Here is a 13,416-nt window from a genome sequence, read left to right on the forward strand (position 1 = left end):
CTTGACTAAAAATATTACCGGGCAGGTTCAAAAGGTAAAACACATGTTCGAAGCCGCTATTTTAGTAGTGAACTTGAAACGCTAACTTGAACACGTTTTGCGATATTTAACTGATAAAACAGTTGGATTCATTAAACGAGTGGTAAGTTTAGGAAGTGCATCGTCTTGTGTCGATATAAACTGGTTCCACTGTTGGTACGCGATGCAAGCTTAGCACGATATACTAGTTTCAGTAGACAGGACCCCAGTCTAGTCTCGACACAGAAAATGACTGTGTATGGAATCATCGCGTGAGAACTCACGATGCACCATGTATTCAGGGTATAACAGATTTCCCAGTCGTGATCAAAGGGATATCATTTGTGACAATAATTCCGGGACAAGCAGGCTACGGAAAGGGCTGTTTACGGAAAGCAGCGAGAGGCAGCGATCGCTGATGGATCTCCTTGGAGACCGTTGCTACTTCCGTTATTCACAAACGACGCCATTTTGGTTGTTGCTCCTGCACTTTGTTTCCACGTCTGTTTTTGCATTTTGCTCTTTATCCCGCACGTATCTCACGTTCTGCACGATGTATGCCACTGTTGCTTTGGCTTATCATCAAGGTATCTAGCAGTGCTCTCAGTGTTAAATAATTTTTGTCTTTTATCGTGATTTCAAAGCTTACGGATTGATACCGTTTGACGGATTGTATTCCCAGACATGAATCTGTCGTAAACATTTGGTAACAATAAAAGTGAAAGAGAATGACTCATTCACAGCCTCGGACATTTCATGTACTTCGCCGGTCCCGCGTATATGTTTATGTACTTTGTGTTTTACAATTGATCTTTTCTGCAGTGAATGTGTGTGGGTGTTATTAATATGAATTGTATCAATTCAATTCCTATGGTAAAATCATATTAATCACTGTCAACGTATCATGATATATGATCAAAGTAACAATAGATCTATGTTTCCCCTTTCCTTCCCGTGGCAATGGGATCCACAAAGTGAAACATGATTTGTGTAGGTTTGTGGTATGTGGTGTCAAGGGGAAGGACTTGTAAAGTATAGGTCTCTCTTGTCTCAAAATGTCCAGAGACCATTTTACCTAAACCGAACTTCCTGGTACAGAACCCTGCAACGTTGGCATAATTTGCTTAATCTCCTTAAAAACACACAGGAATCATGTTTCAATAAAAAAACGAAGTCTATGTTATAGTCTACACAATGAGGATGGATGATGTTTTTTTTTTATTCCATTACAGCTCATGATGATCTTCACAGGTTTAGGAACTACCAGGCCCCCGTTTCCCAAAAGACTCTTCCTGTCCCTGATCCTGTAGGTCATCGTTAGGTTCAAAGTGTTTGAATGTGTCCTAAAAAACAGATTCGAGAACCATTTTAACTGGCAAAAGTTTGAAACAAGTCATCTGTGTTAAACATTATTAAGACAACTATACATGTTATATAGTCACTAAGCTTTCAATGATACTGTAGGAATCGTACAAATACAGATTTTCTGTGATAAAAGAAATGTTTTTGTCGCATTTCTCTGTGTTAGTCGGTAGGCGGTATATCTTCACTTGCTATTTGTTTAATTATCAAGATAAAGTATGTACAAAATGGTCAACCTTTTCATGTTTTTTTCATTCACGCTAAACTTTGGATTGATACTGATTTCAATGATTTAAGGACATCTATTTCCTCTCTATAAGCGCCCCAGTGTCTTCACCATCACCGTCAACCCCCTCTCATCCCAGCCCGACCCCCAGACATCCCTCCCCGCCCCCAGAGCCCACCCTCAAGTTGTGGAGATAGATCTTGGTGAAGAATCCAAGCAGCCCCAGTCGTGCTCGGCCGTCCTTGTGTCCTGTGTGAAATACATGTTCCAGAGTTTCTTCACGGAGAGATAGACTTTGGACTTGTTTTCTGTGCCAATGTTGTGTGAACTACTAGTTTTAGGACCTTTCGGATGAACCATTTGGACTATTTTGGACTATTTTTTATAACATACACTTTGTGTCATACATGAATTAAAATTTATATAATATTCTGCTTAAAATATATGCCATAAACACTGTTGCTTGAAGAATTTGTCTTGTACATTCATGTTTTCTGCATTCCTTTTTATGAAAACTGAAAGCGAGAGATGGCTTCATAGGCGGTCCATGCCAGATTGTTGCTTTAACTAACCTATTGTTATTTTAAGAGTTGGTCAAAATGGGGATCGGGTAGATGAAATGTTGCTTGACTTTTTAAGGATTTGTTCAGTATGTCAGCGCATAAAAATCAAAACATCAAAACCTCGAAGCAGGTCGAGCTCCGCCCAAAGACGCCATGCCAAGCAGTTGCTGCAGCCAAGCAGTCGTTATTTAAGGATCATTACAATGAAGATCGGATGGTTACACGGTCGGAACTCCTAATTAATATAACTCATGTTTCCCATGCTGCAATTATCTCTTACAGAGCCCGAGGTTGAAATGTGAACGTTGAACTCCCACGTATCATGTCTGTTGGTAAACAAAAATCTTGCTGAGTGAATCTGAACAGTTATTATTGATGGAAAATATCAGTTAAAAAATGGATAAAAGCTTATTAATTTAGTTTCGTTACCTCAGCAAAATATTCCAAGATTGTAATGATTCAAGTATACAAGTTACAGTTATCGCAAGTCTTTTGTGATTTGTGGTCCCTTTAAAATATTACAGTTTACAGATTTCTTGATCCGTGGGTCCAAGGTCATTCCGACCGTCACAGTCAAGGGCTTTTACCTATCAATGTCTACAGGGATCGTGCTAGAATCGATCCTATATGATTATTAAGTATTCCCATGCTTTAATTACTTATATCCCATTTCGACAGCTCTGGGAGATCTGGCATCCTCGGCATTCATTCTGGGTCACGCGACTTCCGGGATGTATTCATTACATTACATGGATCCAGTTCTGTTTTCAGACAACTTCGTACACTTTCAAGTTTCAAAGTTTATTGTACAATTTCATTATTTTAACAGTTCAGATATATCAATCGTGGGAGGGATACAGACAAGTACCGGATTCCAGAGCCATGATGTGACAGACAATGACGAGCGACTGATGTTTCCAAGACAGTTGACAGCCGGTATCATGTCTGGCGATCTCGAGACACTGTACAAGATTTTTCAGTTCAGTGATTAATTAATAAACTCGTTATTGAACCTTACCTCCTTGTTGTGTGATCCTTCTGTGTTTCGACAGTTTCGACGTTCGCTACTTGTAGATCTTTGTGATGTATTTTCGCGAGACCTCGTCTCCAAGCTCTGGTATTTATTTTGTCACACTTTATAACTAGTGGCAGCATCCATTTATTTTCCTAGTTAAACCACCAGAAAATATCGACCAGTCTAAAAGCTAAACACGGGATATTCCCAACGATAGCTACGGGCTTTACGATTGAATCAGTCAAGAACATCGTATATCTGTCGATTCAATGCAGGGAAACAATACAAAGATGTCTCTATATACACACCCAGCTTCAATGAGATGAACATTTGAACGGAAGAGACTTTGCATTGTCCGTGGGAAGTAGTGCCATATAATCTAGGCCATCTTTTAGACAGTTCAGTATGTTCTTTTGTTAAGTTTTCACATTTCGAATCGAGAACTTTGTCAACTATTTTTGAAAGTGTAGTCATCCGTTTGAAACTAGTGGCGTATAGCTCAAGCTAGTCCTTTCATTGATCAAAGTTCGTAAAAGGTCGCTCTGTTACGACCCGCAATAGGATGTCCCCAGACCTTTGTTTAGCAGTAGCGAGAACTAAGATCAGATTTAAATGAGATTGGGGTGTGGTGCTGACAAACCTGGAAATATAATCAGGACGAATCTGGAATTGGAGCACATTGTGTTGGGTTTCTGGTATGCATTTCTCCACAGCGCCTTAGACGACTGGGTCACCTGTGTCTCCCTTCTTGTGTAGAAAGAGCTGAAAAGTTTACCCTTAACATTGCTGAAGTTGAAGAGGTTGACGATTTCATAGACATAGACATAGATGTATTTCAGTAATATAAGGCCACTGGCCCATTCTTCATTTCCATAAGTTGGAGGTTTTTTTCCGAGCATGCTGGTATAATAGCAGTTGGTACAATATGTTTCACGAGTTCAGGAATATTTTTCACATTAATACGGTATTATTATTAATAATACATCAAGATGACAACTTATTACAGTATTAATTTAACAAAGATATTTGCTAATTTTCCACTGAAATATCATCAATACACATTAATGAAAATTGGAATCTCAGAAAGTTTGAATTCAATACATAATATAACTATTCTTACCACATGCAGATACGTGTAGTATACGTGTTACTTTTCTCATAAATATATTCTAAGTAATGTTATTACATATATATCAGACCACAGAGATTAGACGTCAACATGTTTACACGTAAAATTAGTTAGCAGAAATTCTGCATTGTAATGCACAAGGCCTTAGTATGGAAGGGTATTAGTGCAACAGTCTAAAAAAAAATATCATCTACGTAGATGATGCTGATGATGATACTGCTTTCATCTAGGTGTCAATATTTTCTCGACTAATCGACGCTAGTTCCGGGTCAGTTTTATATAACCACTGGCTTTATCAATAAATAATAAATATTTGATAAATAATGACCCATTTGTTTCACCCGTATTTACTGAGGTATTATCTACACATTGTATAAAGTAAATCTTCATGTAAATATGTCGAAGTTACTGGAGAATAACACACGCCAGACTCTTTTACAACCGTAATTAAGAGAGGAGAGCACAACATGTTCTCCAAACTACAAACAAATAAACAGCTATAGGCCATTATTCAAAATTTAAGCGAAATTATATATCAACCATAACATGGTTAAAACTGGGGGAATATTTTGATCCTTGTGATTTCTCCATGACGGAAATTAGGTTTAAGAAGTAAGACGTGAAAATGAAGGGGTGAGAACTATAAACCTATATCAAACCAATACTCGTCATCATGCTATAAAGCACTGAAGGTACAATTCTGCAGTTTGTGTTTTTTTTATTTTAGCGGTAATAGTTTGACACGTTGAAAACAACAACCAACATCCTCCGAAACATTGAATTGAATTAACAGTATTTAAGTAATCACCTTGATTTTAAATACCAATTTTTGTATCCAACTGGTATTGCAACTTCATCGGACAATATCACTGTCTGAGAAACGATACGTTCGATTATAATATCACATACGGGGACTAAAGTACGACCTACGTAGATGGTCAATCTTTTCTAGACTGTGGCGCTGATACACTTCCATACCTAAGGCACTGATCTTTTTTAACGTCATAAAGAAATTGTCTCAGAAAATGCGTTTAAATTCATATTTCAGACTGTTTGGTAAGAAAGAAATTGTCTGCCACAAAAAATATATTGTTCCAAGATGTGTTTTAAAACCCCCAAATATTTACGCTCATAGATTTCTTTTAAAAAAAGTTTTGGTTTTGCAGCTGTAGCTGAAAAAATACCCAGCCTCCATACAAAATCCCAGGCGTGGACAAAATCAGGAATTATCCACGTGATCAAAACTCAATGATATCGCCAACAAAATGTATATTTCTTGAAAAGCTCACTTTGTCATTACTGTAAGTAATATTCCTTATCGGTGAGCGAAGGTCTAGGGTTCGATCCCTGGCCGCGTCGTACCAAAAGACGTTAAAACATGGTACTTGTTGTTACCCTGCCTGGCGCTCGGTATTTAGGGGCTAAAACAAGGACTGGTCGGCTCCAAGTCAGTATACTGTGTCTGAATGGGGTATTCATGTTAAAGTGCGGTATGGTATCTCAGTGGGCTAGTACTATAAATCGGCATAGAGTCAGGACTAGTACAAGCAGCCACACACACACGTCATCTTGGACGCGACCTTAACCCCATTTCATCTCACCTCAACTTATCGCTGTACTTAATGGCCGCTTCCACACTGACTACAGTGATCATTCTAGACCATCTCGTGTAATTCCGGGACAAACCGAATTGCAGGTTACGGAAAGGTGCGAGTGGCGATGAATGGGCAGTGATTTTACCGAGAGGGTAACGAAGGCGTTACGCGCTGGGAAGGAGCTTGTGTACTCGTAGTCAAAGGGAAACCACTCGACTCTCTATATGAATTAACTGCCCTTGACAGGAAAAGGTCACGGTCATTGTGCTGGGATGCTAAACACAGCACGCCTTACAACAGAAATACACAAACAAGGTATTTGTTCCAGGTACATTTTGTAACACATTTTGTCCACATTCGCCGCCACAAACCATCAATCAACAGAGATCAAGGCTATTTCATCCCATCCGCCTACTATGAACTCATCAAACAATAATCACCTGTTTATTGGCTTCATGCCCCATTGGCTTCCAGCTATGTGTTTTCTGTCCATCGTGTTGTGATAGCATCATCCTTGTTGTCACACCTACCTATGTTATCCCACTCATGTATGCCCTTGTTGTTACTGTTAATCCTCTATTGTTAATCCTCCACTTGCTATATATATTCTGCACTATGTCTCTCAGTTGCAGTTTGTACTCCAAGCGAGCAACACCTCCCAAGCCAGCACAGAGCATTGCCTGATAGCCAGCCCAGGAAACTCCACCATCGGTAATTATCACGTTATCCTTTCAGCCTTATTCACATACTCTTAAAATCACTCTCACCGTTTGTTTGTTTGTTGTTTAACGCCGAAACCAGCAATATTCCAGCTATAATACAGCGGTCTGTAAAAAATCGAGTCTTGGCCAGACAATCAGTTGCAGTGTGTACCTCAAGCGAGCAACACTTCCCAAGCCAGCACAGAGCATTGCCTGATAGCCAGCCAAGGAAACTCCACCATCGGTAATTATCACGTTATCCTTCCATCCTTACTCACATACTCTTATCACTCTCACCAAATTAATCACAAAAACCCTAAATCTTTAAAAAACAAAACAACACACCCACCCTCTTCAATATAATGACAAAAAAACGATCTATTCGAGGGCCTATCCCCTAAAGTAAACACATCAAAATTCGCGGATGATGGAGCCATCTGGATCCGCACTAAAAGCATGAAAATGGCCCAAAATTTACTCCAAAAATCTCTTAATAAAATACAACAATGGGCTGACAAATGGGGCTTCTCCCTTAACTCAGAAAAAAACAACAGGAATAGTATTCAAACATAAGGGGATAAAAACATGAATCCCGCCTCCTCAATCCTCCAGCTAAACAATCAAACAATCAAATTTAAAAAACAAACCAAATTCTTAGGACTTATTATCTCACCTGGGATGCTCACATCCAAAACCTAACAACTAAATGCAGTAAAGACCTAAACACCCTAAGATGCCTAACTGGCTCTAACTGGGGAGCCTCCAAAGATACTCTCCTCTCTCTCTACATATCACTAATTAGAAAACTTCAAGGCCTTAGGCGTATTCTTAATCAAAACGGAACTAATAAAACGCATCTAAAAACATAATAACCTACCAAATCAAAATCACATAAACAAACATCCACCATACCCAGCTCCCTTAGTTCTCCTCTCCAACCCCATCGGCATCTATTCCAAATCTCAAAATTCCCAAATTATATATAAGCAACCCCTAAAGCCCCCTCTTAGGGTTGCACAGGCCACCTTCGCCCCTTTCGGAAACACATTAAATGGCCTGGCCGGGCCCGTGTGCGAAATACGCATCAGTCGGAAAGCGCACGTTAAATCTCCAAAGTAAGTAAGTAAGTAAGGGTTCAGGCACCACACATCTCAACTCACCCAAACCAAACACCCCAAAACATGACAGACACACGCATCATCTCACACGCAGACACCCCAGATCCTGACTTACCCACACCCGCGGAAGTGCACAACACCTCCGGGAGGACAGTCGAAAACATTGTTCCGGACGAGTATGGCTCAGACATGGAACATACCACCCCCACCAAACCAGCCAACTCGCCTCCACAATACACAAACCCCCCAAAACGTAAGCTCGACTCCACCACCTTCTCCCAAACCAACCCCGGCTTCCTTCATCACCACCTTCGCACTATACTTCTTCGCCGCAGGCTCAGCATCAATCCTAACTAAACAACTCTCAGCAGACAGGATAGGTTTAAACGCGAAAAAATCCATTACAGCAACATCAAAAAAGCAAATAAAAGTTACCAAATAATCTTCCCAAATCAAGATTCATTCAATGCAGCTAAAAAAATTAGTACAAATATTTCACGTAACCGTAACAAAACAAATTCCAAATTGGCAGCAATTCACCCGAGGGGTAATAAGAGTAAACCCTAGAGAAACAGCCGAAGACCTAGAACTCTACACCGAAGAAGCAAACACAATACCCTCAACCCCAAATAACCAGCACCCGCAGGATAACAACAAACAGAAACGGCAAAACGGTCCCTACATCAATCGTTATTGTAAACTTAAAAAAAACTGCTAAATTTCCTGAAGCCCCTAATCACATCTCTTTCGGTGCCCACACTAAACTAGAAGTTAAACCATACATCAAACAGGTCAACTCTCGGATTCAATCTGGGGCAACCACATAGAAACCGCACCCACCACTTCCACACATCACCTCACACAGCTACCTACCAACTCCCCCATAACATCAACACCCGCATGCAAAGCAAACAGCAAAACCACAGACACACAACGACCCTCAGCCAGACACTCTACAGCCCACAAGGCAACAACACTTCCCCACAAGCAAGCACAACAAAAAAACTCAAACACTGAGGAAACCACAGCTACACCCAACACGCAAGCACAAACTCAACACCCCACACCACAAACACCTCCACAAGCCTCCCCAATGAAAACTCAAACAATAAAAAACAACCTAACCGACGAAGACGAGTATTCTTCCACCGAGGAAATAAATGAAATCACTTTCTCAGTCCCTAGAACCAACAAAAACTTCAGGCGCAAAAATCCTCAATTAACTAGCACTAAAACTCTTAATAACCTCACACTACTCCTAGCCTACATGCATAAGCAAAACTCACCAAATGCTAGTACTAAAGCTTTTCACTCAGTAGCGCAAAAACTAAAACTCACAACTCTCTCCCTTGAGTTATTTCTCTCCCAACTTAGGGAAGCTACCAATTAAACAAAACCTAAAACTCAAAACAAACTAATAACCTCTCATCCCCCAAAATGGAAGGACTAAATATATTTCAGTGGAACGCCAACGGATTAGCCTCCCACGGCCAGGAAGCTAAATTCAAACGAGACAAAGGTCCACACATAGTCTGTATACAGGAAACTAAATAAATTCTCTACCAGATCTAAATTTACCCTACCAAACTATAACTCAATAAGAACTGACCGAGCCAAAACAAACCCAGGTAGAGTCGGAGGCGGCCTAATCATATACGTCAGGGAAGATTTAAGCTACAAAGAACTAAAAATAAACACACCAAACCTAGAAGCAAACGGTATCCAAATAACAAATAACAATCAAAAAATTAATATCATAAATATATACCACTGGGTAGAAAAACAGGTCAAACCTGAGGATTTAAACACCCTCCTCCAAATAGGCAATAAATCTACAATCTTCCTAGGAGACTTTAATGCCCACCACCCTACCAGGAATAGAAGATAAAATAGATAAACACGGAAAACTCATCTCAGAATGGATAGAACAAAATGACCTAATACTACTGAATAACAACCAACCTACTAGATACGACAAAATACACCACAAAATGTCGGCTATCGACTTAACCATATGTACCCCAGATTTAGCCCAAAGTATTCAATGGGAAGTACACGGGGTACCACTAGGTAGTGACCACTTCCCCATAAATATAACTATAGGAGGCGTAAACATCCCAACACCAACCCAAAACCAGAAAGCCGACTGGGACAAATTTCAGGAAATTTGCAACCAGGCTAACCTAACAGACCTAGAAAGTAACGACCCCGAAATCTACTGTAAAAACCTCACTGACTACATAATAAACGCAGCTAAAAACTCCATTCCTTTCAAAACAACCAGCATAGGCAAACCCTCGGTTCCTTGGTGGAACGAGGAGATAGCACAAACTAGGCGTAAACGCAAATCCGCATTCAATAAAGCCAAACGTGACTTCAAACACCTTAAGATAGCACATGAACTAAATCACAAAGTACAAAGCTTAGTTAAAACAGCTAAAATAAGAGATTGGAAAAAAAATTGCGAAGAAATTAACCATCATACAGACGCCAGAACAGTTTGGCGCAAAATCCACGCCATTAGGGGCATTAAACGTCATAAAAAAAACTCCCAACATAAACAATTCAACAAACCCCACTGAAAAAGCTAATAACCTAGCAAATCACTTCTCGGCCGTCAGTAGCAATAGCAACTTCAACCAAAAATTCCAGGAACAACTAAAATCAGAAACCAAATTTACCAAAGAGCCATAAGATCATAACCTAGAAATTAATCTCCATTTCACAATGGAAGAACTACTCCACGTCCTACAAAATAGGAAAAAGGGCATAGCCCCAGGCTTAGACCTTACTTCATATCAGATAATTAAACAACTACCACCCAAACTACTCCAAACTCTCCTGAAACTCTATAACCTCATATATCTAAACGGACAGGTCCCATCACCTTGGAAACAAGCCCTGGTCATACCAATCCCCAAACCCAATAAACCAGCTGACCAGGCTAATTCATACAGACCAATCTCCCTAACTTCTAACTTATGCAAAGTAATGGAATCAATGGCAAAAAACAGGTTACAACACTACTTAAAACAAAACAACATAATAAATCCAGACCACAGCAGTTTCACTCCTGGACGCTCAACCTTAGATAACCTCGCCCGACTAGAGCAGGACATTAAAACAGGCCAACTTAACAAACAATATACTACAGGCATCTTTCTAGACTTCTCCAAAGCATTCGACATGGTTTGGCATAACGGGCTAATACAAAAACTAAAAAAAATAGGTCTTAGAGGTCAAATGATTAACTACATCCCAAGTTTCCTAACAAACCGCAAAATCACCGTGGGCATAGACCAAACGCTATCGGACCTAGAAAATGGCACTCCCCAGGGCAGCATCCTAAGCCCAACACTCTTCAATATCATGATTAACGATCTATTCGAGGGACTATCCCCCAAAGTAAACACATCAAAATTAGTGAAAATGATGGAGCCCTCTGGATCCGCACTAAAAGCATTAAAATGGCCCAAAACTTACTACAAAAATCTCTAAATAAAATACAAAAATGGGCTGACAAATGGGACTTCTCCCTAAAAAAAACCACAGGTATAGTATTTAAACACAAAAATATGCAACCCGCCTCCCTAAACCTCCAACTAAACAACAAACCAATCAAATTCCAAAAACAAACCAAATTCTTAGGATTAATCTTCGATGAACATCTCACCTGGGATGCTCACATTAAAAACCTTGTAACCAGATGCAGCAAAGACCTAAACAGGTTAAGATGCCTAACCGGCTCCAACTGGGGGGCCTCCAAAAACACCCTCCTCTCACTCTATATATCACTAATTAGATCCAAACTAGACTATGGCAGTGCCATTTACGACACCTTAAACAACTCTCTCATTAAAAAGCTAGACTCAATCCAGTATCAGGCCCTAAAACTAATCACACGAACTCAACATGGCACCTCCTCCACCTCACTCCAGGCCTTAACAGGAGAAATGCCACTTAAACTACGTAGGGAACAACTTACCCTAAACTTCTGGGCCGCGTCCCAATCAAACACACTAATCGAAAACTTAATAAAAAAAAATATTAGCCCTAGAAACCAAGCCCTAGCCCGGAAACATCCACTACTTACTCCAATTTCCCAAAGAATAACCAATTACCTAAATGAACACAAAATAAATAATCTTAAACAAAACAATAAATCATCCAATATCTTCACTCCAAAACTTAAAATACCAAAAATAGACACAACACTAGCCGATACACTAAATAAACAGACCGATCCTAACATCGCTAAAACCACCACACTAGCATACATACATGAAAATTGGCCAAATTGGTGTCACATATACACAGACGGATCCTCAGATCCGATCTCAAAACACACAAGTTTCGGAGTCCACATCGCACAACCAACCAAAGACACACAATCTTACCGACTCCCAAACAACCAATCCATATTCACGGCCGAACTAATGGGCATGGCCTCAGCACTACACAATCAGCAATCCAAAAAACACCAAAAAATCCTCATCCAAACCGACTCCCTCAGTGGACTACAAGCCCTCAAAAATAAAAAAAATAAAAACCGCCCCAAACTAATAAATCAAATACTCAATAGCTCAAACAACTTAACTAAGGTAGGTAAACAAATAGAGTTCATTTGGATCCCCGCCCACGTAGGAATCTTTGGAAATGGAAAGGCAGATAAAGCAGCAAAATTATCCCTTTAACTCCCAGAAATAAGCTTAAACTTACCCAGCTCAAAATCAGAAATCAAAAGTGTCACTAAACAAAAAATCAACAAAAAATGGCAAAATATATACCAAAACTCAAATAGCCAAATCAGGAAAGTACTCAAAAAAAACCTAAATAAACCAAAAATACTACACCCATCCAAAAAAATCGACAGAATAATTACCAAACTACTAACGGGCCATACCAAACTAAATAATCACCGTAAAATAGCTAATCTACACACAACAGGAAACTGCCCACATTGCAAACAATAAGAAACACCAGAACACGTACTCATTCACTGCACACACTACCAAACAAACCGAACAACACTACAGACCACCCTAAATCTTAAAACCGGACTTACACTAGAATCAATCCTAAATCCACAGAATAAATTAGAAATATTCAAAGCCTTAGGCATATACCTAATAAAAACAGGACTAATTAGCCGCATTTAAACCCCAAATAAAATATTAAAACCAAAACTACCTTATTTGATAACCATCCAACACACACAGCTCCCTTAGTTCGTTCCCTACCCACTCTTGGCATTCTTTCCAAATCTCAAAATTTCAAAATTACTATATAACCAACCCCTAAAGCCCCCCTCCTGGGTTGCACAAACTCACTTTTCCCGTTTTTGGAAACACATTAAATGGCCTGGCCGGGCCCGTGTGCGACATACGCTTGCAGTACGAAAGCGCACGTTAAATCTCCAATATAAGTAAGTAAGTAACCCTAATTCAGTCTTGCTTGACAACGATATAAGGATCTTTACCGAAACGTCGCTTTTTACAGTATTAAAGAAGTTGTTATCCATAAAATTGTGTCTATCTTGTCATCCGCCAACTTCTAAGTAATGCATATCAAACAAATCGCTATTGCTCATTAGTCATAATCGTGGTGTGGAAACCACTCGGTTTTGTGGCCAGAAATGTACAGTAGAACCCACAATATAGATCTAGGGGTCATACAGCAAGGTCACTAT

At 39.7% G+C, this 13,416-nt stretch overlaps 1 protein-coding gene across 1 annotated transcript; it reads left to right on the forward strand.

Annotated features, from left to right (window-relative positions):
• Window positions 1-412: 412 nt before the first annotated feature.
• Window positions 413-1,898, forward strand: LOC139445937 (uncharacterized). Its single transcript, XM_071227187.1, has 3 exons — window positions 413-605; window positions 1,251-1,324; window positions 1,701-1,898. The coding sequence occupies exons 1-3, from the start codon at window positions 437-439 to the stop codon at window positions 1,896-1,898; spliced, it is 441 nt and encodes a 146-aa protein (XP_071083288.1). The 5' UTR covers window positions 413-436.
• Window positions 1,899-13,416: the final 11,518 nt, after the last annotated feature.

Source organism: Haliotis cracherodii, unplaced genomic scaffold, assembly GCF_022045235.1.
Source record: "Haliotis cracherodii isolate W230 unplaced genomic scaffold, xgHalCrac1.p SCAF_6, whole genome shotgun sequence".
Taxonomy (NCBI): domain Eukaryota; kingdom Metazoa; phylum Mollusca; class Gastropoda; order Lepetellida; family Haliotidae; genus Haliotis; species Haliotis cracherodii.